Source organism: Prunus persica, chromosome G1, assembly GCF_000346465.2.
Source record: "Prunus persica cultivar Lovell chromosome G1, Prunus_persica_NCBIv2, whole genome shotgun sequence".
NCBI classification, from domain to species: Eukaryota; Viridiplantae; Streptophyta; class Magnoliopsida; order Rosales; family Rosaceae; genus Prunus; species Prunus persica.
This window is the reverse complement of record NC_034009.1, coordinates 18,524,929-18,548,800: the sequence shown is the minus strand read 5'-3', so window position 1 is coordinate 18,548,800 and position 23,872 is coordinate 18,524,929. Positions and strand designations below refer to the sequence as shown.

Genomic DNA, 23,872 nt, shown 5'->3' with positions numbered 1-23,872 from the left:
GATCTTTGAATGAGTACATACAAAATAAACTATTTGGATTAGTGAAATACTATATAGATTGAGCCCTACAAGGATGTTCCTCAAATAAGCTTATTTGAGAGATCCCTCAACTGAAGCTCCATGTATATGAGTAATGCTGCTATTACCACATTCTCATACCACCTAATGTGGTAGATGAGGTGTACAACCACAAGCATCAATAAATCATAAAAGAAAATATTAAATTAATTTTAATTGATGTGGCTGTTTATCTCATCTACCACACAAGGTGGTATGAGAATGTGGTAAGAGTAGCATTATTATATATATATATATGAATTACGAGATTGAGAATTATTGGACTATGATGAATTAGTGATTTCTAATATTTATATTTTATTAATTAAGATAGGTTGAGAATTGTTGGATTTCGGTGGATGGGAAAAAGGGAAAAACAAGAGTGAGGAGGGAAAAAGAAGGGGTTGGGGAATGGTTTTTACTTATCAGTCTCCTCGAATTTTCCTCGATCCTTGCACGTAACAGGGGGACCCATGCCATTTCTAACCTTATTCCAGCATCTTATACACCACACTACATAACTTCATGATTATAATCTACACCATTTATAATGTCTCCCCAAAATGTTTTTTTAGAGAAGTAGAATTTCTTATTATTGCTTCATTATTTAAATTCCTATAATTATTTTATTTACTTTTTATTTAATTATTTTTTTAGGATAACTTTATTTAGATTCCCTTGGATAACCAACATTACTATTTTTTAAGCCTTGTGAACTTTTTTTTTCGCATTTAATGAAAATTTTCTATTGTTTGGCAAAAAAGGAAAAAAATGCACATAATTTCCGTGACAAATGAATATACGAACGTTTAATATTTCTAGTGCAGGCAATAAACGTGATCCTACTTAGGAACATGGAGACCCACTAGACGAAAACAAACATGGCACAATTTGAAAATATTGTAGTACTAAATTACTAATGTAACTTACCACGCAATGTATAAAGGGCAAAATATTGTATTAAATAATTATAAATAATTGATTATGTTCTTTCATTAATTATTACAAATTGTCTAAATTTGTGTTTGTTAACTCAATATATAATCAACTTAAATCACTCAAACTCACAATGCAATACATTTCATTCAATTTTTTTGTGATAAAATAATAGATAATTAACTAAATAAATATTCTCTAAAGTTTTAATAAAAGTTTCCAAATTTTTCTCGCAATATTCATAATTTTTATCTAATTTATTTATGTATTTTTCAACTACCGATATTTTCGAAACATTGAATATTTTAGACCTTGCCTAGGTTATGAAAAAAAAAAAAATAAAGATCATTTCTAAGAGCTTGGGTGACGCGTGTAGGCAAACTATTTTTATGAAACTCCTAAGTTTCCAGACAAAACAATGTTCGCATAAACCCCCCCAACTGAAACTGTTGCTGACTTCGCCTCTGCCTCCGAGTCCTCCACCACCTGCATCTCTCAGTCACTGTATCCGTTCATTCTCTCTACATCTCCGGTGGGCCCTAGAAACGGTGGGGCCCAGCAACGAGCTGCAAAATTAACCACTTGGGTTCGTGGAGTGCCCATGGGGAGATCGATCTAAGACTTCCACTTTCTTTAAACCTTGGTGTTGGTGTTTGGTGAGTTCATCGAAGCCAGTTTGTCATTTTATTCTCTACTTTCCCTTGCTCAGTTTCGTAATGCAATCACAATTAAGTGATTGTTGTGGTTCATGATACTTTTCCTGTTCATCTTACAACTTCAAGGACTTGTCTGCTAGGTTTAGATGCTGATTTTAAGCAGAAATTTCCCTCATTGTTTCTTCTTCATTCAAATTCCCAACTTTGGTGCAAAACCCATTTCTGGATTCTCTTAGAACACTCCAATCGTCAGTTAAAGTGTTTTAATTTTGACCATAGGAAGAGATATGACGGCTCCTGATTATTTATATTTAAGTTGCTTACTATAGCCTTACTCTGCATTTATATATTTACAAAATGTGTATTTACTTTGATATTTTGTCTCAAGAATTGGATTGTACTTACTAATTAAGAAAATACTTTGAAAACAGCGGTTGGGGTCTGTTCACCGGTTGATTCTTGTCTGTCTTTATAAGGGTGACTACTTTTACACTGTATCTGCTGAAATTGTGTTGGACTGCAACTACATTGTTTTTAGGGGTAAAGACTGCAATTAGACTGTGACGGCTTTTGAAATAGACTTGCTGATTGTACTTTACAAAGACTAAAAAAATATTGTCATGGGAAAAAAGAGTGCTTCCTTTCAACAGATGTAATTCTTCGTTTCGAAATTAGGTTGGTAAGATCTAGTCCACTACTTCAAAGTTGAAGTTCAACAGCCTTAGTCCTGAGCTTGCCTGGTATCTTTGCAAGTAACTGCTTCTCTTTGATCTGCCCTTACTTGAGAAGCTTGCCTCTGGAACGCACATTGTCCTCTAAATGGTACTTGAACAATTATTGTGCTATAAACTATTCTCTAAGCTTTCTCTCATGCAAAGGTAAACCTTCTCTTTGCTTATCAACCTACTTTCATCCACTTCACCAACCATCAGAAAAAACCAAGAATGTGAAGAGAGATTCATGTTGCATTTGAACACTCTTAGCTATGAATCTTCCATTGCACATAAGGAGTTTAGTTCTCTTAACACAATGAACAAGGATTGAGTCACATTCTGGATACTCAGTGGTTCTTACTGCCTCATTTTGTTGAATCTGGATCTGTAGAGGTGATGTTTCCTTTCTTTGCTGTGCATTTTTCCTACTGTTCGTGTTAACCCCTTTGCCAAATATAGTAAGTGTGGCAATATCACAGTTAGGTACACATCATGACCCTCTTAGCATAGGTGAGTTTGGCTTGGAGCAGCACATAAATCTCAAGACTTGTTTAAAGGTTAACTGTAGATTCCGTAATAATGAGATTTAGAATGAGTTTGACCATGACTTGTCTTAGCATTGGAAGGGTTTGCAGGTTAACTTGTGAGACCCATTTTCATAATGAGTGGATGATCAAATCCAACAAAGGGGTTGGGGTGAATGGACGTGGGCAATGCCTCTTTTTCGTAACAAAATTTGGATGGAGACCCAAAATTATGGATGTAGACCCATTTTCTTTACTGTTCCTAAACAAAATTTGGGTACTGCTGGTTCTTTTTGGCTAATTACGCCTCTTCTTCGTAAAAGTTACTCAGTTAGCAGCTTGAAACCCTGAACTAAAGACCATAGTTCCCTTTAGACCGAATAATGTGGCAACAGGGGGTCAATGTATCAGCAGCCCTCTGTAATGTAGATCCTACACTTATTAATAGATTCTCTCTGTTAACATGGTTCTGCACTGCACCACTGTCAGAGACAATTAGAACTACTTGAGCGATTCTGAAAATGTGTCTTGATAACGCTAATGCTTTGGTGCTTCCTGTTGTTTTCCCAGTAAAATCTATTAAACTAAAATTTTTCATTTATACTAAAATTAGAACATGTCAGCTCCTGTATGGGCATTATGCTTGGCAAAACTTTAATTATAAAATTATGGAATCTTCATTACTATATCCATCTTATGGTTTTTCCCTTCATAATAAGATGCTTCATGCTCTATTGTTTGTGACTTTTTTGTCTATTTGGATTTGAAATTTTTACATGTCTGTTGTGCTTTATATCATATTTTCTCATGCAAGCCATTTCTTGTGCTTGCTGTAGCAATGCCAGGTAATTTTCAGGTCTTACTAACTTTGCCTGCTTGGTTGTAGAAGTAACATTGCTGTGTTTGTTTTTCCCCGTGACTTATACTTTACATGCTCAGTTTTCTTCTGCTACATGCTAATCTATTGCCATTACTGTGTTATTGTGTTCCATATATTATATAAATGCTTGTTGGTTGGCATTTATTTTTGGTTCACTTTGAAATGTGAAAACATGTAACTAAATTCAATTAAGCATTGCTTTTGTAAGTCCTTGACACTTGTGCTTTGCATCTCCCTCAGACTCTCTTCTTTGTAAGAAATGGTAATGGAGCATATAGGGTCAATGTTGACAATACAGAGTTTTTGAAACTTAAAAAAATCTGTTGACCTTTTAACTTAGTAGTAATAGAAGTTGACCTACTATTGTATCGGTAATACTTATTCGACATTGTTTACTTCAAGAGGTTGTCCTAATTTTGGGTGAGACTGACAAGTCAATTCTGTTCTTTCTACCTGTAGGAACATAATGGATCACCAATCTGTTCATGGGTTTGATTCAGACGAAAGTGACTTAGATATGCATGCTGAAACCTATGAAAATAATGAAGGGATGGAAGATGTGCTTTCTGAGAACCTGGACTTGTGTTTAGATGAAAAGGAAGGGATAGCAGAACCATCAGCAGATCTGCCTATGAACATAGAAGCTTTAGAACCAAACATAGGCATGGAGTTCAACTCAAGAGATGAAGCAAGAGAATTTTATGTTGCATATGGCAGACGATCTGGTTTTACTGTACGGATACACCACAACCGTCGCTCACGAGTAAACAATCAGGTTATTGGTCAAGATTTTGTTTGCTCGAAAGAAGGCTTTCGTGCAAAAAAGTATGTACACAGAAAAGACAGAGTTCTTCCTCCACCGCCAGTAACCCGTGAGGGCTGTCAAGCTATGATAAGGCTAGCTTTAAGGGATGGACTAAAGTGGGTAGTCACAAAATTTGTTAAAGAGCATAATCATAAACTAATGAGTCCCAGCAAGGTTCCATGGCGGGGATCAGGAAAGCACTTAGCAAGTGAGGTATGTTGGGAAGTATTTTTTTATCAACATAATTCTGAATGAAATGTTTGCATATGAAGATTTGCCACTTAATCACTGCTACTAAATACTGAGCTGAAGAAGAATAAACAGACTACCTAATATTATGAACACAGATCATGGCATTTCTTGTAGATTATAAAATAATTGTTCATCAATGTCCAAATAGTTGAAGCTTTAGGAACTAGTGGTAAACGAGCAAAACTTGTCACGGTATCAGAGCAGAAGATTTTGAGTATACAAGCCTCCCAATATAAGTTCAATTGAACATGTTGCACCCTCTAATGTGAGTAGAGAGACACATGAGAGGAAGTAATAGATTTGAAAGTAATTGTTGGATGACATCCTAATGCTTTCAAATGTGGAAGAGCTGTAGGAATTGTTACCAGGAATCTGGGTTACTAAGCCTGGTTTCGTCTTGAATTAACCATTAGTTTAGTAAACATCCAAAAGGATTCATTGTTCAGCAGCTTAATTGTTACAATAATGTAGTGACCCTTCTTAAACATAAAATTGAAACAGTAACATAGTGACCTAATACTCTTGTAATTTGCAGGATGAGAAGGATAAAAGAATCCGTGAACTATCCCTTGAGTTGTACAATGAGAGGCAAAAATGTAAGCGACGCTGCGCTGCATACGAAGAACAGTTAAATTTGATTTTGAAAGATTTGGAAAAACATACAGAGCACATGTCAAAAAAAGTGGCGGATATAGTTCAGAGCATAAGAGAGATTGAGGAGGAACAATCAGAGGACTCAGATAGCGGATGGACTTAGTGCCCATTAATCATTTTCAGGAGCCATCTAACAACTAGCAATTCACCTATGGTTTAGGTTGAAGTTCCCAAAGATGATAAAATTAGTCCCAGAAAATTGATTATTTTCCAGAAAATTGGCAGCTGATGTTTGATGTCTGGTCAAGATGCTCATGCTCGACGAAGGCCTTATGAGTAAATTGAGCAGAAATCATATGTCGAATAGTGTCCCGGATCATTCTCATGTTGTATCTTAATGTATTAATTTTTTTTTTCTTCCCTCAAATCAAATTTTCAATTGTTACTATAACATTTTACTGCAAGACACATGCTTAGACTTGGCGAACTTGGCATGACAAGACAATTTGCATTAGGGTTTAGGTTAGCAAGCTGAATAATGCAAACAGGGTTTTAGCACCGAAATTTGCTCATGTTTCTCCTTGTGGAGTGGTTGGTTCGGTTGAACTCTCTCTCTCTCTCTCCCCCCACCTTGGTCGCATTGTTGGACGTCAACAGCTCCACCTCCTTGGTTTTTGTTAATGGGTGTGAGGCCCGTTGTGCTGCAGTTTATGCCTATGGCTCCACCACCATAGATCATGGTCGCCAAAAGGAAAACAGACTGCAGAGATTTGCAGGCATTCTGGGTTTTTCTTTTACTTGTATAAAGAGTGAGAGTGAGAAGAGGGGTTAAAAGCTGAAGCTTGATGTTGTAAAATAGTAAATGAATGAGAATTTGGTTGGGGCCTTTGGCAGTTAGTGTTGTCAACATGCAATCAGAGTGTTGGAGGAAAATATTATATGAATTGCGAAGGGGATGTTGATCGCATCCTTTCGGTGCTTAAATGGGTTTGTGGCATTCACTTGGTATTGCACTGGGTTTGAAGAAGATGAAGTGGAAGGTGGGTTTCCGAATAATCAGAGATGCTCAAAAAAGGTGTGTTGGTCAATCAAAGTTCATTCAAAACCCAAAATGCAGGGAGTAGAAAACAACAGCCAAAAGGGCCAAAAACAGGAACACGACAACAAGCACATGGAAGTTCAAACTAGAACCACAGCAAAAACAACACAAAGCAAGAACACACCAAATTCGCCACTTCTGCCCACTTCGGCAACCACCGACCAAAGTCGCCACAAAATTAACTTGAGACATTTTAACCTCATATCTGAGGAAAAGGCTCAAGCAACCACCACGAGTGCGGAGGTGTAGAAACTGATTTTCACTTAATCATTCACAAGATTATTATACAAGATGTATAGACAAGTTTGTAGAGAACAACCTACGGTTACAACAAACATAAATGTAGAGTTATAGCCTAATAACAACGTAACCGACAACTGACCATTTTCTATCATTAGTATGATTAACTATTGTAATGGAAATACCATTGTAACTCCCTAACACTCCCCCTCCCTCTCCCCCCCAACAAAAACTTGACATTGGGGAGGAGACAAGTTTGGAAATAAGGCGGGCAAAACGATCCGTAGGCAAACCTTTGGTGAAGACATTGACAAGTTGGTGAGTAGAAGGTATGAAACATACCCAGTGACTCACCAAGGCAACACGTTCCCGAACAAAGTGATAATCAATAGCTATGTGTTTGATCCAGGCATGAAAATCCGGATTGGCAGCAAGGTATGTGGCAGAGAGATTATCACAATTAAGAATAACAGGATGTGTAATAGGATGCCGAAGTTCATGTAAGAGACCTTGAATCCATATAGTGTCCGCACAAGCATAGGCTGAGGCGCGATACTCAACTTTGGCACTTGAACGAGAAACTGTGTGTTGTTTCTTTGTACTCTAGGAAATTAGATTTGGTCCTAAAAAGACACAGTACTCGGTGGTGTATCGGAGAGTATCCTGGCAACCTGCCAGTTGGCATCCGAATAGGCAATTAGGAAGGAGGAGTCCGTAGAACGACGAATAGGAAGGCCATGACCAAGGGTGCCTTTGAGATAACGCAGAATGCGTTTCACTGCTTCATGGTGAACATCAGTGGGGGAACTAACGAATTGGGAAACATGTTGCAGTTTAGGACAGGTCATGGTTAGGTAATGTAGAGCACCTACAAGCTGTCTATACACAATGGGGTCTGACAAAGCGGTTCCATCAGTGCTGGAGAGGCTGCCTTTAGAAGCCATTGGTGTAGAGATCGGTTTACAATCTAGCATGTTGATTCTTTTGGAGAATATCAAGGGCATATTTGGTCAAATTGAGATGAACAAAATCAGAGTGATAGGTAACTGCGATGCGAAGGAAATAATGTAATCTGCTAAGATCTTTGACGTCAAATTCAGCTCCCAACATATCAATAAAGGCATGTAAATGCGACTAACTGCTCCCAATGAGTATTATGTCGTCAACATAGACAAGAAAAATCATCTTATGGGATTGTTCCTGATAAAAAAATATAGAATCATCAGATTGACTTTTAGAAAAACCAACACGGAGCAAGATTGAACTAAAACACTTGAACCATGAGAGCATCTCTAGCGCAAGAGGCCACCCCAAGCAAGAGGGGGCCCTAGGCCCGGGGAGCAGCTCCAGCATGCAACATCCAGCCCAGGCAATGCATGGGACCCACGAGCTCGGGCAAGCCCAAGGGGAGATCTGGCCCGTCATCTTACCTTCGGGCTACTAATGTTAGCGCTAACCCACAACTGCCAAAAGCCAACGGCTACAAGCCACATGGCTTCTCTTGGAGCCTCCAATCCAAAAATCTTGTCAAATCCAACGACCGTCCATTTTTTGGCCACAAAAAATTGAAAATATATATCAAAAAATTCTAGAAATTTTTTCTATAAATACCTACCAATATTATTCACGTTCCACACCAAATCTTCATACAAATTCATCTCCTTCCAATATTTTTCACTTTCCACACAAATTTTTTCTATTACTAAATTCCATTTGTGTAAAAATACAAATGGCCTCTTCCATCGCAGTTGGAGGCGTGTGGACAAACATGAAAGATATTTTGTTGTGTGCGTGTTGGGTCAAAGTTGGTCATTGCCCGTGACCGAAGTCCTCTCATATGTGGAGAAAAATTCATGGAGAATTTTGTGAAAGATCGGGTTCGACTCGTACGGAAATGACATTGACTAGTAGGTGGAAAATTTTGAATAAAGAGTTAGGGAAATGGAGAGATGCATTGGCAAAAGCAAGGGACAACATTCGGAGCTGTCAAAATTTTCCCGACGAGGTAAAGTATTTATAAATTCCCTTTTATTCAATTTAATGTCACAATTTTTTTTCTTGCATTTCTAATTTTTTTAAATAGATTATTCAAGCACAAATATGGTTCGGTGCTATTGGCCAAGGCAAAAAAAGTTGCATCAATCACCAATGCTGTGACGTTGTGAAGAATTGTTCGAGATTCAAAATTATTTCCACTGGTCCGACGATTATGTTGAATGAGACGTTGCTCCACGAATCACTGGCAACCGATTCGCCATTGGACTCCCCAATGGATCAAGACTCACCAATCCAACGTGAGCTGAGGCCTATTGGGAGAAAGGCGGCAAAAGCCAAGAGAGGGAGCACTTCGAACACTAAATGTGCAAAATTTTAGAAGCAAATTGCTAAGAACGACGTACTGAGAATTGAGAGAGACTTGAAAAGAGAAGACGCTGACAAGGCACGATATGACACATATGCAATTGAAAGGCAGCAAGTACAAGAACAAGACATGGAGGACAGAGAGATGAAAATCATGGCCATGGATACGAGCCATATGTCTCCTGAAACAAAGTCTTATTGGAAGCTAAAATAAAGGGATGTATGAGAAGAAAACTTTTCCATGACGATGGACCTAGCAACACAGATTGGTTAAATGATCAAAACCATTGGGTTGTATTGAAATAGTTGCCATATGTATTAATTTGTTGTATTGTTTCTCTTTTATTGAATAAAGAAAGCATTAAATATTATATCTATTTATTAAAAAAAATTCATACATCAAAACAAACCTTAATTCATTACAAACTACACACAAAACAAAGCATAATTAAAAACAAAGCATTAAACTTGACTTCATCCATCATGATTGCATTTTATCTCCCATAAGTACTTGATCAAGTCAACTTGACGTCTCTCGTGAACATAAGAAGATTGCATTTTCTAATAACGGTCAATCATAGGGTTATTGTATCGACCGTCCCTAATCAATAGTTCATGCTCCAGTGGTTGTTCATTTGCTCCCACATGCCATTCACGGGATTGGGTTCGAACATCTCTAGGGCATCATAATCATACTCATCCTCCACAATCATGTTATGGAGGATGATGTAAGTCATCATAATGCTCCGAAGCACCTCTTCATCAAACATACGAGCAGCACCCCTAATAATTTCCCAACAAGCTTGCACGATACCAAAACACCTTTCCACATCTTTCCTATAACCCTCTTGAAAGGCAGCAAAGCTTTTTTCCTTCTCCAATTGGGGATTCGAAATTTTTTTGATGAATGTCGTCCACCTCGGATAAATTATGTCGGCTAGGTAGTACGCACCCGAGTATACAGTATTGTTGATTTGATACGTGATCTGGGGAGAATGACCTCTCAAGACATAGTTGAATACCGGGGATTGACCAAGCACATTGAGTTCGTTTTGAGATCCGGCAACTCTGAAAAGGTATGTCAAACCCAGGTATCGAATGATGCAACGGCCTCCAGAATTATACTTTTTTGGCCCTTCCTATTCCTATAATCTCATTGCCAAGCAGTTGGGCAGTTCTTCCAATGCCAATACATGTAGTCGATGCTTCCAATCATACATAGGAAACCTCGAGCCTTGACTTTTCATAGAAGCCTTCAGAGGTCCCTAGGCGTAGGTTTGTGGAGGTAATCCCTCATGTAGAGAGTTTCTATTGCATCAGAGAATTTGACCAAGCATTCTAGGATAGTTGATTTCCCCATCCTAGCAATCTCATCCACCTAATCTACAAATGCCCCATACCCAAGCAGCCGCAAAGCAGCTATAAGTTTTTGCTCTGGAAGAAGACCCAAAACCCCAAAAGCATCGTACTTTTGAACAAAGTATGTGTCGTAATTGCAAACATCATGCATGATTTTTGGGAACAAATGGGGCTGCATTCTACATCTCCCTTGAAAATAAGAAACAGGATATAACGAATTTGGGATAAAGTAATCTTCCAAAATATTCTTTCCTCGAGAGTGTCTATGTCTATTCACGTTTAGGCCACAACCACGATGGTGTTGCCTTGATTGATTGAGCAACCCACCGGTAAAACGACTTCTTCCTCGTTTTCATCCAACTCATGATCTTCTTCAGCACGTCTGCACTTAATTTCTTCATCTTCTAGATATTGCCTCTCCAACACCCTCCTCAGGTTAGACATTGAGAATAGAATGTGTTTTGTAAAATATGAGAAATGAAAGGATAAAGAAGATATGGTGTGAGAGGTCTAAGTTGAGGGTATATTTTATAGAGGAATTTAGAAGATAGAGATGACACGTGGCGCAATTTTAGAGGGTGAAAATCTTATCTGAAATATGAAATTAGAATTTTATAATAAATATCGACACGTGGCAACTGAGAATTTTATCCAAAAATCATATCTGAAATTTGAGTGTTGTAACAAAATATGGACACGTGGCAACCAAAAATCTTATCCGAAAATGTTATCTGAAATTTGAGATGAGAATTTTATAATAAATAGTGACATGTGGCAACTGAAAATCTTATCAAAATTAATGGTTTAAGTATAAAAAATAGAAAATAAATTAAAATGAATGGTAATTGCCCTTGCCCTTGACCTTTGGGGTAGAAACAAAAAAGGCAATGGCTGCCACTATTCACGTTGCCTTGCCTTTGCCTTGCCCTTACCCTTTGGGGTGGAAGTGCTTTGAGTGTGGTGCTTGTTTAAGGCCGTAGATAGCCTAGTGAAGTTTGTAGATGAAGAGGCCGGCTAGGATCCACAAACCCAGGGGGTTGCTGTATATAGACCTCTTCAAAAAAGGGCCACGATGAAAGGCGTTCTTGACGTTAAGCTGTCGAATAGGCCACCCAGAACTGACTGCAATACTTAGCACAGTACGAATTGTTATGGGTTTAAAAACGAGGCTAAACATATCAAAATAGTCCACCCCATACTGTTGATGAAAGCCTTTAGAAAGTCGAGCTTTGTAATGCTCAGCCGTACCCTCGAATCTTCATTTTACCTTGAAAACCCATTTACACCCATCTGTGTTGTTTGTGGAAGAAGGAGGAACCAAGGACCAAGTGCCTTATTTGAGAAGGGCATTGAATTCATCGTGCATGGATTGCGTCCATTTAGAAAATCGAGCAACTTGAGTGAAACAGGTGGGTTCGATGGGGTAGAGAAATTGGCATATTTCGGATTGGGGTTAAAAATCCTCGATCTAAAGCGGGTTTGGATCATACTTGGATGGCTAGAGACAGGGCTGAAGGAAACTGTAAATGGCGGTGAAGGCAGAGCTTTGGCTAATTCTGTTGATAGTGGTGGGAACATGTGTCTGGCGACTGGGCCGAGGGAGAGATTGATATGGAGATGAGGGAGAAGGAGAAGGCGAGGTGAGACTAGGTATCTAAGGGGTGGAAGAGGTGCTGAGCTGTGGTCATGGATCTAGTGCATGTGTTTGGGCCAAAATTAAGTGGAGACTTGGCAAGAGAGCTGAGGAGAGCCCAACTGTAATAAAAGCAATTTCGGTGGTGTCTATAGGAGAAATATGATGAGCAGCAAAGTAAAACTTGTCTTCATGAAAAGTTACATGGCGGGAAGTGTAGAGCTGACCCATAGGAGGAGAGTGATGTTGTAATTTGTTAGACACATAAGCACCAAGAAATGGGTAACAAACACATCCAAACACTCGAAGAAGTAAATAATCAGGATCATGTTAGAACAATTTTTTATATGGAGAAGCCCACTGAAGCACTGAAGTGGGAAGTCGATTGATCAAGTAGACAATAGTACAAAGTGCTTCAGCTCACAAAATTGTAAGGAGAAGAGTGCGACCCATGTCAGCAATATGACAATGCTTTCGTTCAACTAATCCATCTTGTTGGGTTGTGTGTGGGCAAGAAAAACGATGCACAATCCCATTAGTTGCACAAAATTGTTTAAATTGCAAATTGTCATATTCCTTTCCTTCATCAGTTTGGAATTGTTTGATTGTCATAGAGAATTGTGTTTTGATATACATCAAAAAATTGAAAAAATGACCAAAGACTTTAGATTTGAGATGCATTGGAAAAAGCCAAGAAAAATGAGTATAGTCATTAGTAAGTAAAACATTGTAATGAAAATCAGAAGTAGAGACGATCGGAGCCATCCAAACATCTGAATGAATTAGATCAAAAGGTATGATAGAACAATGATTATGAGATGAAAAAGAAAGCCTAACGGATTTTGCCAAGGCACAATGGCTACAAGGTTTATTGGAAAAATGTTTAGAATCTAATAAAGACTAGGAAACAAGAGTGATAAGCACTTTATGAGACGGATGACCAAGACAACAATGCTAGAGAAACAACAACATGACTACAGAAGCGAGTGCAACCTTGGAGGTGGAGAAGAGCGTAGGAAGAACGGGATAAAGACCATCTTTACATTGGCCCTGAAAAAGAAGAACTCCAGAGGATAAGTCATGAATTGGGTAGCCCCCACAGAAAGAATGTAATACTGACATGTGAATCTTAAGTAAATTAAGCAATGGATAACAAATTTTTATGTAAGGAAGGAACATGAAGAACATCAAAAAGACAAAAGACGTAAGAACTAGAAGTGGAAGAGATATTACCAGAGTGAGTAATTGGGAGATAAGCACCGTTACCAATGACAACTTACTTGATCAGATGAAAAGTGTAGAGTGTAGATAGGAACCGAGTTGGTAGCATTAGTCTTATGATTCATGGCACCCAATCAAAATACCAATTAGGGTCAGATGAAGCGGCAACATGCATATCGAAAAAGGCACGAGAATTGGGACAACATGCAATATTAACAATTTTTGGCAAGTCTAGCACTGTGGTTTGGGACGAGAGGTAGGAGAAGCACCAAAAATCCCTAGAATAGCCTGTGGAACACGCAAGGCTGGAGAAAAGGAGTGAGAATATCCATTGTGAGGAGAGAGCGAATGGCTGGTAGGAGGAAAACGAGCCTGGGTATCCCTGGGACGAGTTGCAGAAGCTATCTAGGTTGCTAAAGCTTGTTGTACTTCAAAGGAAAAAAGGCAAGCACAAAACTCGGAAAAGGAGGGAGAGGAGAAAATTCAAAATGGAGTCACAAGAATCTAGTAGTCGAGACCTAAGCCACGAAGCACATAGGCGACCAAGTCAGTATTGGAGATGAACGCATTAATGGCTGCTAACTGATCAACAAGAATTTTGGCATGAGAAACGTAGGTAGAAGAGGCTTTGGAGCCTTTGGTGATGGAGGAAAGTTCAAACTTGAGCTACACCTCATTGGCAAGAGATTGCTTTGAAATATTTTGGCGCAGGTAGTCCCAAATGTCTTTGGAAGTTGAATAACCAATCACTTGAGTAAGAATGGATTCAGAGAGAGTAGCACGAAGGATACTAACCAAACTTTGATCAATTTGGAACCACGATGTGAAGTCCGGAATCATGAAAGGTGCAAGTGAGAGGTCAGAGGATTTTTCAGTGTTGGAGGGTGAAGAAAGAGTTTGTGGGAGGCAAGGATAAGATCCATCAACAAAACGCTAGAGATTTTGGCCAAGCAGGAATGGCTTGACCTGACTTTCCCAAACAAGATAGTTTGTGTTGGAAAGCTTCATAGAGACAAGATGAGAGGTATTAGGGATGGAGAAAGTGGGAAGTAAAGAGGGAGTGGAAGCTGAAGCATACACCATAGAGAGAGAAAAATAAATTTCAGGCTCTTGATACCATGTAGAAACTAATTTTCACTTAATCATTCACAAGATCATTATACAAGATATATAGACAAGTCTGTAGAGAACAACGTATAGTTACAACAGGTCATTATCATAAACATAAATGTAGAGTTATAGCCTAATAACAACATAACTGACAACTCACCATTTTCTATCATTAGTATGATTAACTATTATAACTCCCTAACAGGAGGAGCCACTAGCTCTCAGAGAGAGCTTCAGAGACGGCCAAAAAGGCTTTTGCCTTTGCTACAAAAAACACACCCAGAGAAGCCAAGATAGGGTAGATAGAGAGAGGTAGAAAAACGAAGGAGAGGGGAGGAGGGGCAGTGATCTCCTCCTCCCCTAAAAGGCAGTATGTGGCACTAAGAAAACCCTAGAGGGAAAGGGCACTTAGATATTGTCAAACAAGGTTGATTACTTGGGAAATTAGGGGCTCCTGCGGGAGGGAGGTAAATTGTTATCGACATTCGAGCCTAGGGAGGAAAACAGTAATTAAGGCTTAACTTTTTCTATTCTTTCTCCTTAACAATGTTGAAAATTTTTCATCAAGCATGCGTTGTCTATCAAATTGTAACTAGAAAGGTTGCTTAACTCCTTTTGTCTTTCGCCTAATTATTGAGGTGTTTTTACCTTTATTTTATTCAATAAAATTGAAAGCACTAAAATTTTATTTATTCCTAATGATCACTAGTGGCACCTAGTCACCTCAGTAGCAAAGGTGCTGAGTTCCAATTTCATATATGATAGTTGCTGACTAGAAAAAAAAAATCTACAAATGGCGTTTTTTCTTCAAAAAATAACAAAAAACAAGGCTTTTTCAAAAGTAAATAGTTGAACTATAAACAAATTCTGGAATAGGCCAAAAGTAAGCATATATCATTCATTAGTACAAATAATTTAAATATTTGATATGAGAAGTCATACTTCCCATCTCATAGATCCACATGTATATGTATTTGAAAAGTAAACCGTCAAACTAACTTTAGAATTAACATTTTAATTATGATTTGTGACTTAACCATTAAGTAATAACCATAGTACGAATGGTTTGATTTGGTCAACCATTTTTGGTCAAAATGCATTGACTTTGACTTTGACCATTGACTTTCAAAATCTTATCTTCTGCATTTGTTCCTCTAACTACATTTTTCTGTGTGCGATTCGTAATTTCCTTTTAGCGGGGCAATGGGTAGTCTCAACTTCTCTCAGTTGATTTTGAATTAAATCTCACCATTTAATTCTTCCTATTAGCAAATGCTAATTATAGTTGAACCTTATAGGACTTCCACAAGTCATAGTTGACACCTAGAAGTATGTCATGGTGTTTGGGCCAAGAATTCCACACGCCAGCCCATTTTTTACAAAGAAACCCAGGAACAGAAAAAAACAGAAGACTGGGCCTTGACTCCAAAGGCAGCCCAATCAAAACACTAAGAGGCCCATGTCTTTTTGCAAATTGGCAGAGGTTAGAATAGCACAAAGAATAAATAAATCAATGAAATTGCCAAAATAAAATTGGTAAAATCATCACCAAGCAGGCTGATAATTCCAAAAAGAATTGAATTGGACCCAGCTTCTAAATTCTCACCATTTGATCTCAAAACCCAAAGTGCAAGTCAACAGATTTTTTGGAAAGTCTATTCTCAAAAGAAACCCACTTGACTACCTGACTTTGAAAAGTCAAAAATTTCAACTATCACAAGGGAGTTGATGGGGAATTAATGACAACAGGTTTTTTAGGAAGACTTCTCCAGCCTTTACAGTCAAGGAAGAAGATCAAAATCCCTTTCTATATACAAAGAAAAATCTGCTTCAGAGCAGGTATCATTTCCAAGGGATAAGTAGATTACATTTTCTAAAGAGATAAGTAGGGAGTAGGGAGTTGTTCATCAGGAAAAGCAAACTAACCATCATGCCATCATGGCAGATTGAATTCTTACAAAGAGTAGTTAAAGGTTAAAAAAGGATCAGGTTTTCTTTCAAAAAATAAGGAAGTGATCACCATAAAAACTTATTGTTGATGGCTTTTTGACAGAATAGATAAATTCCCCTTTTCTTTGACATTTAAAATAAAAGATCTATCTTTTGGAAAATCTGCCGCCCATTATTAAAAGATTAGAAAATCCACTCTAGCATTTTTCTATAAATATGAGAAGGGGTGAACAGATCAAAGGGTAGCAAAAAATCAATCAAAAACAAAAACTCAAAATGATCACTTAATCTCAAAAACCTTCAAAACACTGAAGCAACCGATGCTCATTGAGCCACAAGAAACAAGTCAGCTATAAATTCAAAATCTCTAACTTCACTTCAATTCAGAGAAATAGTCATACAAAGCGAGATTTCTCTCGTTACAAATTTGGTTCAGTATAAGCCAAATCAAGCAGAGTTTGCATTTTTACAAATATGAAAACCTCAACAAATTTATGGAGAGCCCTGATCAAGTAGAATAGGTACTCTAGTGCAGTTCCAGCTCAGTAATAGCCAAATCCAGCCACTTATGCCCCTTCTAGACCGAAGAGGTTCCAATTCTGCCCTTTCAAAAAGCCTTCCAGGGCTTGAAATAGATTAAAGCTCTGCCAAACTCGAACGTTGGTATCGATTTACAGTTGAAACTTGACAGTTGAAGGTGTTGATAGTCCAATCCAGCACAGACATACCTAGTACAGCCGGATCAGAAGCATTTATCTAGGCAGAAATTGAAGTCCAACGCTCTTCTTGTCTTTTTTAGAGTTGGTCTTCCATTTTTGAGCTTTGTAAAAGGCGGTTCTGCATGAAAACAGTTCACTTTCTTATAATTCATTATGGCCAGAACTACCAGTCTTGTACTATGAAAATTTGTGAAGTACTCACCAGTCTGAGGCAAGAAAAAACTTACTTGAGAGATATTCCTCACCCAAATTCACAATCGCTTGTTTAGAAATCAGTAACTTGGGGCGCAAGATTTCCATTTTTAAATAAGTCTGCTAGGATTTTTATTGCTAGCAGTGGCACGCTCGTACACAAAAGAAAGTTGACTTGTTGACCACAAATGGTTTTAAAGACAATGGGGAACTTTACCCTACCATCACGGGAACAAATCTAAAACGGGTGAACACATGGCTACCTAAGCTAATCAGAAAATGTGAAGAAGCTATTCAAGTTTGAACTACTGTGCAATTGAGTCCTTCTCTATTACAGTGTTCCTAATTCATACTATTAGGGTATGGATACTTTTGTCAAAACTCTAATATGAATTTTCCACTTATTACATTAGTTATGTTTAGAAACTTCTTTTCTAATCATATCCGATACTTTGCAAAGATTTCCCAATCATATCTTTGGAGCCTCTCTCTCTCTCTCTCCTTATTGAGAGCAGAGATCCATTGTTGTATATTCACTTATCTCCATGAGCTTGTCTAGAATCCTAAAAATCACCTTTGAGTTATTTTTTCTTTCAATGATCGTATATTGATATCAAAGACAAGCGACTCGTACATAAGACTGAAAGGATAATTTGGTGTAGGTATTTCTAAATCCCTAGAAACTATGAAATCAAATCATCTAGCACATACATATCTAATATGAAATCAAATGAAGCGGAAACATGAATAAAAGTTAAATATTCATACAAGTCTCATTTTAGGTCCCAATTTTTCTAGGCTTAATGAAAATAGCACTAATTACTCTCTAAGACAACTATTGCAAGAAGGATTAAGAACACATACCTTTGGAGCGAATCTTGAAACAAAGGATGGTATTTAAGTAGAGGGATTGGTCCCTTTGATGTTGGCTCTCCACACTTGTCTCCAAATAGATACACAAATGGTGCACCTCCCTAAAGAATCTTCACCAAGGATGGAGGAGAATAGGAGAATAAGGAAGCTTGAAGAGACGATGGGTGCTAGCCTCTTCTCTATTCCCAAATGTCTAACTCGAAACCCTAAGGAGGTGTAGAGCTATGACATTCTATTTATAGAGCCTTATTTTGTCACACTATATGACACACATGGGCATAAACCCACATGTGCCGCACCCCTATGTCTTGGCCTCTTTTTGGGCTATTTTGGTCTACCACATTAATCTCATAATGTGTCACACTTTACCTAAGTCTACACGGTCCATTTCTATAAATATTATAGTCATGTAGGACCAAAACTAAAGTTCCGTAACTTTAATTAGATAATTAAACTAATCTAATTAATTTAATTAGTTCAATGACTTAACAAATTAAGTCACTTACTTGTCTAACAAGTGTTGGTCCCGATCAACCTTAGTTGACTATGTCAAGTGTCATGGCAATGGTTTGACCTTTCATTTTGACTTTTGACTTTGACCGAGCCGTAAAAATCATTTATTCTCTTTTAAATTCTCGATCCATACCTTTTTGGTGTGCGATCTTATAGGTCATAATTAGCGAGGCCATGGGTAAGAATAATTTCTTCTAAATCGAATGTGAATTGTATCCCTCTATACAATTCTCCCTATTGGCGAACCCTATTGTAATTAGTCCTTACAGGGCTTCCACAAACCATATGTGACACTTAGCAGTGATAACTCATATATTTATACATATATATCATCCATTTCTAGCCAATTTTTGATGTTTTTAAGTTAAACTTGTTGTGTTTTACCCTATTTTGTGTTAGTATGCGGTTGTATGTACTTTAGGATCAAGTTGAAGGCAAAAGAAATGAAAACATGCCATTTTTGGGGCTGACCCTTATTCAAACGTGGAAACAAGTTTCGTGACATGTTTTGAAGTCCAAATAAAGAATTCAAGGTGAACCTGGCTTGGTTGAAGACTAAGAGCAGAATGGGAAAGCAATGGGGATTTCTAGCTTGATTTGGAGGTGCCAAATAAGGCAAAAATGTGCAAAATAAAGGCTGATTTGTTAGGATATCTTTGGAATATCTTGCAGCCTCTTTTACCCCATAAAAACTTGCCTTTTAGCCACTTTTACAGACCGTATTTATTTTGGACCAATTTCACAACCCTAGACCTCACTTCTTGGTTATTCTCTCCTTCCATGTACACTAAAACCCTAGCCGTCCACATATTTCCACCATCAGGACTCAGCGCAAGAGGTGGTTCTTGGAGAAGTTCAACATCAGAATTGGTTTAAGGGTTTCCTCTCATGAATTTATTGTCACTCATGTTGTTTAGTTTTGTTTTAATCTCTGTGAACATGATGTGTAACTAAATTCATAGCTAGGGATTTCGATGTAGCCTTGCAACATTGATCCACGTTTCTAAGTTAAAGTATTCAATTCATCAATCTGCTTCTTGTTTCATTCACTGAATCTATTGTTCAATTTGTTTGTCAATTTTAATGTTTGATCACCATTAGGGTTGCCTACATATTATCTGGACAAGGTTATAGTAAACATCATGCTTAATCTTGGTAGACTTGTGAATGAATGAAGAGAATGCTATGCAAACATCCTGCTGTATGTTTTCTTTAGTTCTTTAACGTTTGCTTGCGTGCTAATGACTCTTAACTTGGAACCAAAGTTGAACATACCAATTAGGTTGCAGATTAGGAGAATTTGATCAAAACCACACATCATATGGCTGATCATATATATGTAAAACGAACTCTAGAAACAAGTTGGTAGTTGGATATGGTTTAATTTTATAAACATGGAATTAGTTTTGCAATGGTGAATTCGAAATCCCTGGTCTCATCCCTATTCTTTCTACATCAATATATTATTCACTACTACATTCACCTTGCATTTTAAGTTATTTTTCATTTACAACACAAAAACTACTTTCAAATTGTCACTTTCATTTTTAGTTAGGGTTATTTTAAACTAATAACTTATAGAGGTCCAATCGGTCCCTATGGTTCGACACCCTTACTTGTACCACTATACTAACCATATATTGGCACTTGGAAGGAACACAACAAAATTTTGGCGCCGTTGCCGGGGACTTATTTCAATCCTCTATAATTGCTTGTTCTCAAACCCTAATTTCATTTTATTTTTGTTTCTCAGGTAGTATATGTCAGGTACACTTGCTGAGATAGGCCAAAGACTTGAACGGTTAAAGAGCAACACTTTTGAGAATTCTGTATCAGCTAGTGCCTAGACTAGCAGTGTAGAAGAGGACAATAGTTCTTCTAGCCCAACGAGTGTAGATTCTTTCGATAACTCTAATTCTGACAGAGAAGAAGAGATGGCTGGCAATAACAATGACAACTAAGCTTTGGAAGATTATGCTCAACCAGTTATACCAAATTCACCTTCGTGCATCTTGCTGCCTACTGAAGCTAGAAATTATGATCTCAAATCTTCACATTTTCACATGCTTCCTTCTTTTTATGGTTTATCTAATGAAGATCCATTAGCCCATGTTAAGGAATTCTACAATGTTGTGAGTGGTTTACCTTTGCAGGGAGTGAGTGAAGCAAATCTGAGGATGAGGGTTTTTCCTTATACATTGAAAGATAGAGCAAAGGGTTGGCTAATGACTTTAGCACCTGGTTCGCTTACCACTTGGGATGTCGTATCTAAGAAATTTTTTGAGAAGTTTTTCTCTACTCAAAAAATAGCTACTTTGAGAGGGCAAGTCTTTAACTTTAAACAAGATGATGGAGAGCCTTTCAATGAATGTTAGGAGCGTTTCAAAGGGCTGTTGCTGCAATGTCCACATCTGGGTTACCTCTTTACTTACAAATGCAAATTTTTTATGATGGACTAACCCAAACTGTCAATCTACTGTTGATGATGCAGCAAGTGGAGCTTTGAAGAAAAAAATGCTCAAGAGTCATATAAAACTAGTCAGTTGTGATCACAACGTAATTCAGTCATTCTCTAACATAATACTCTATGTCGCATTGTTGGGATATGGTTAACTCGTGTCAAATCCCTCACACGACATTTCTAGTTTATATGATTCACTTGGATGTATTGCAAACATTCTTGTTTCAATTCTCATCCTATACTTTGGTCAAAGATTCAACAAATCATATCTGTAGAGTATTCTCTCTTCTTACTAAACGTAGAGATTCCTTGTTGTATATTCACATGCCTCTGTGCATATGCTGAGTATCCTGAGGAACACCTTCAAGTCACATCTTTTTGATACTACTGTATTGTGCTCTCAAAGACAAACAACTCTTACACAAGAAAATTGTGATGTCTCACGTTTGAGGACCAGCTTGCATTATCGCAACTTAGAATTCTTTGTTTGATACTTGTGAGTAAGACTTCCATACAAGAATTCTTGATTTGATCGCGTCTAGTGAACTCCATCCCTATAGATCACCTACACACCTATCTCATTGCCTTTACACGAATGACTTGAGACTAGTCATCCTCCCAATTGAGCAGACATGATGTGTACCAGTCTTTGTGGGTCATTATTGTTCAATTGGTGATCCTATGAAGAGGAACCTTTTAGGATACGATATTCTTATGTTGGAAAGGTCTCATGAGTCTAACTTCTTTATACTAGTTTCCATTTATATCCTTATCCATGGACTTGTTACTTTGTATACATTATGTTTCTTAAAGAAACATTCACGCCCTTTTGATTGTATTTATTATATTATATCCTTAGAATTTTTCATTTTTATATTGGCTTCTAGGGCATATATCTAACAAAGACAACTATGATGTCTCAGGTTTAAGGACTAGTTTGCACTATTTCAACTTATGAGTTATAGTTTGATATGTGAGTAAGACTTCCATATTAGAACTCATGGTTGTTTGATCGTGTTCAACGTATTTGTCCCTATAAGCATCTACACACTTATCGGGGTGTATCCAATTCTAACTTTTAATGACTTTTAATGAGTTTAGAAGTCTGAAGGTATTCAATTGTGACTTTTAAATAGTCTTTAAAAGTTTAGTTGTATTCAATTATGAGTTTTAAAGAGTATGTAAAAGTTTTGAGGTATCCAAAATGTAAATGACTTTTAAAAATTTTGTGAAATAAATGACTTTTCAATACTTTTGAAGCTAATTCTTACTACCAAAAGTCTTGCTAATTTACACCAGACTTTATGAAAATATTGAGAAGCTAGGAAGATAGAACCAAAAAGTCTCCAATTCTTTCTTCCCTCGTTATATAAAGTAGCAAGCATATATATCTTTTTTCTTTATGGTTAGGGCTCCACTTTCGTATCCCATCTTGTCATCCACTTCCTTCAGGTTAGTAAAAAATATTGAATGTTTTTCTTCTCTTCTCATCCACACGTGTACTTTCCCTCTGTTGATGAATATTTCTTCTATTCTTTTCTTCATGCTTGCATCCTGAAGCTTATCAATATTTCATCACAAAGCTATGTTTGCATATAAATATTTTATTATATTGATTGTCTCATATGCTAGGTTTGAATATAATATTTTATTATATAATTTTTTGCCCTTAAACCCATTAATTTATTATTTAGGTACTGTTTCTTAACCCATAATTTGTTAAGTGGATAATTTTTTCGTATAACATTCTCAATTTGATTACATCCCATGTATTTGGCTAGGAGAATTGCGGGAATATAGACTCTTGTAAGTTGTTATCTGACCATTTTTGTTGATTTGTAAGTGTTTATGAAATATTATTGATGATTGAGTAATATTTTTTTTTTTATAAGAATATGTTTCTATGTGATTAGATTTTGATAAATAAAAATTTAAAAGGTGCATTGGATGCATTTTACCTATAAGCTATTATGAAAATATACACAATTAATAAGGATTTGTATCCAATTATTTTTTTTCCGCTAATTTTTTGTTCCATGTATGCCGACTAGTTCATTCAACATAAAAGATAAATGCTATTCGTAAAATAAATTAAAAAAATAAGTATTTAAAAGTCTATAAAACTTTATGACAAAAGTATATGAAAGTTTGTCACTTAACTTTTTAAAGTATGTAAAAGTCGTTAAGAATTTGTCAACTCTAGGAAAGTCACTCACTTAAAAAATGTCTTTAAAAGTTAGAATTGGATACACCCCCCAAGTGTCTCTACATGCAATGACTTGAGACTAGTCATTCTCTCAATTGAGCAGATATAGTGTGTACTAGTCTTTGCGGATGGTCAATGCCCAATTGATGTAGTGTCTCATTATATCCAATCTCATTGCATAGCTCTCATACTATTTGATATTCCAAGGACTTGTTGTTTTACTGTTATGATAATAGACCATATTACATGCTTGAAAACAACGATGTTGCCCATTAGTGATGGTTAAATATCTAGAAATCAACATCACATGTTTGACTTTAGGACATATTTCTAACACAAGGTGCATTAGATTTTAGTTTATGCATTTATTCTTAGGTTTTAACCTGTAAGCCGTTTAAGGTTCATCATGACAACATTATATAAGCTTACGACTCATTTGATAATCATTTCACTTTTCGTTTAATAATGGACAAAACATTTGTTGGTTTTTGTTTTCAGTTAAAAAACGAAAGGAAACT

At 37.0% G+C, this 23,872-nt stretch overlaps 1 protein-coding gene across 1 annotated transcript; it reads left to right on the top strand.

Moving 5' to 3' along the window:
* Positions 1,265–5,917, top strand: LOC18790926 (protein FAR-RED ELONGATED HYPOCOTYL 3). The gene is made up of 3 exons (XM_007223621.2): positions 1,265–1,649; positions 4,226–4,784; positions 5,359–5,917. Exons 2-3 carry the CDS (start codon positions 4,233–4,235, stop codon positions 5,578–5,580), a joined length of 774 nt encoding a protein of 257 aa, XP_007223683.1. The 5' UTR covers positions 1,265–1,649; positions 4,226–4,232; the 3' UTR covers positions 5,581–5,917.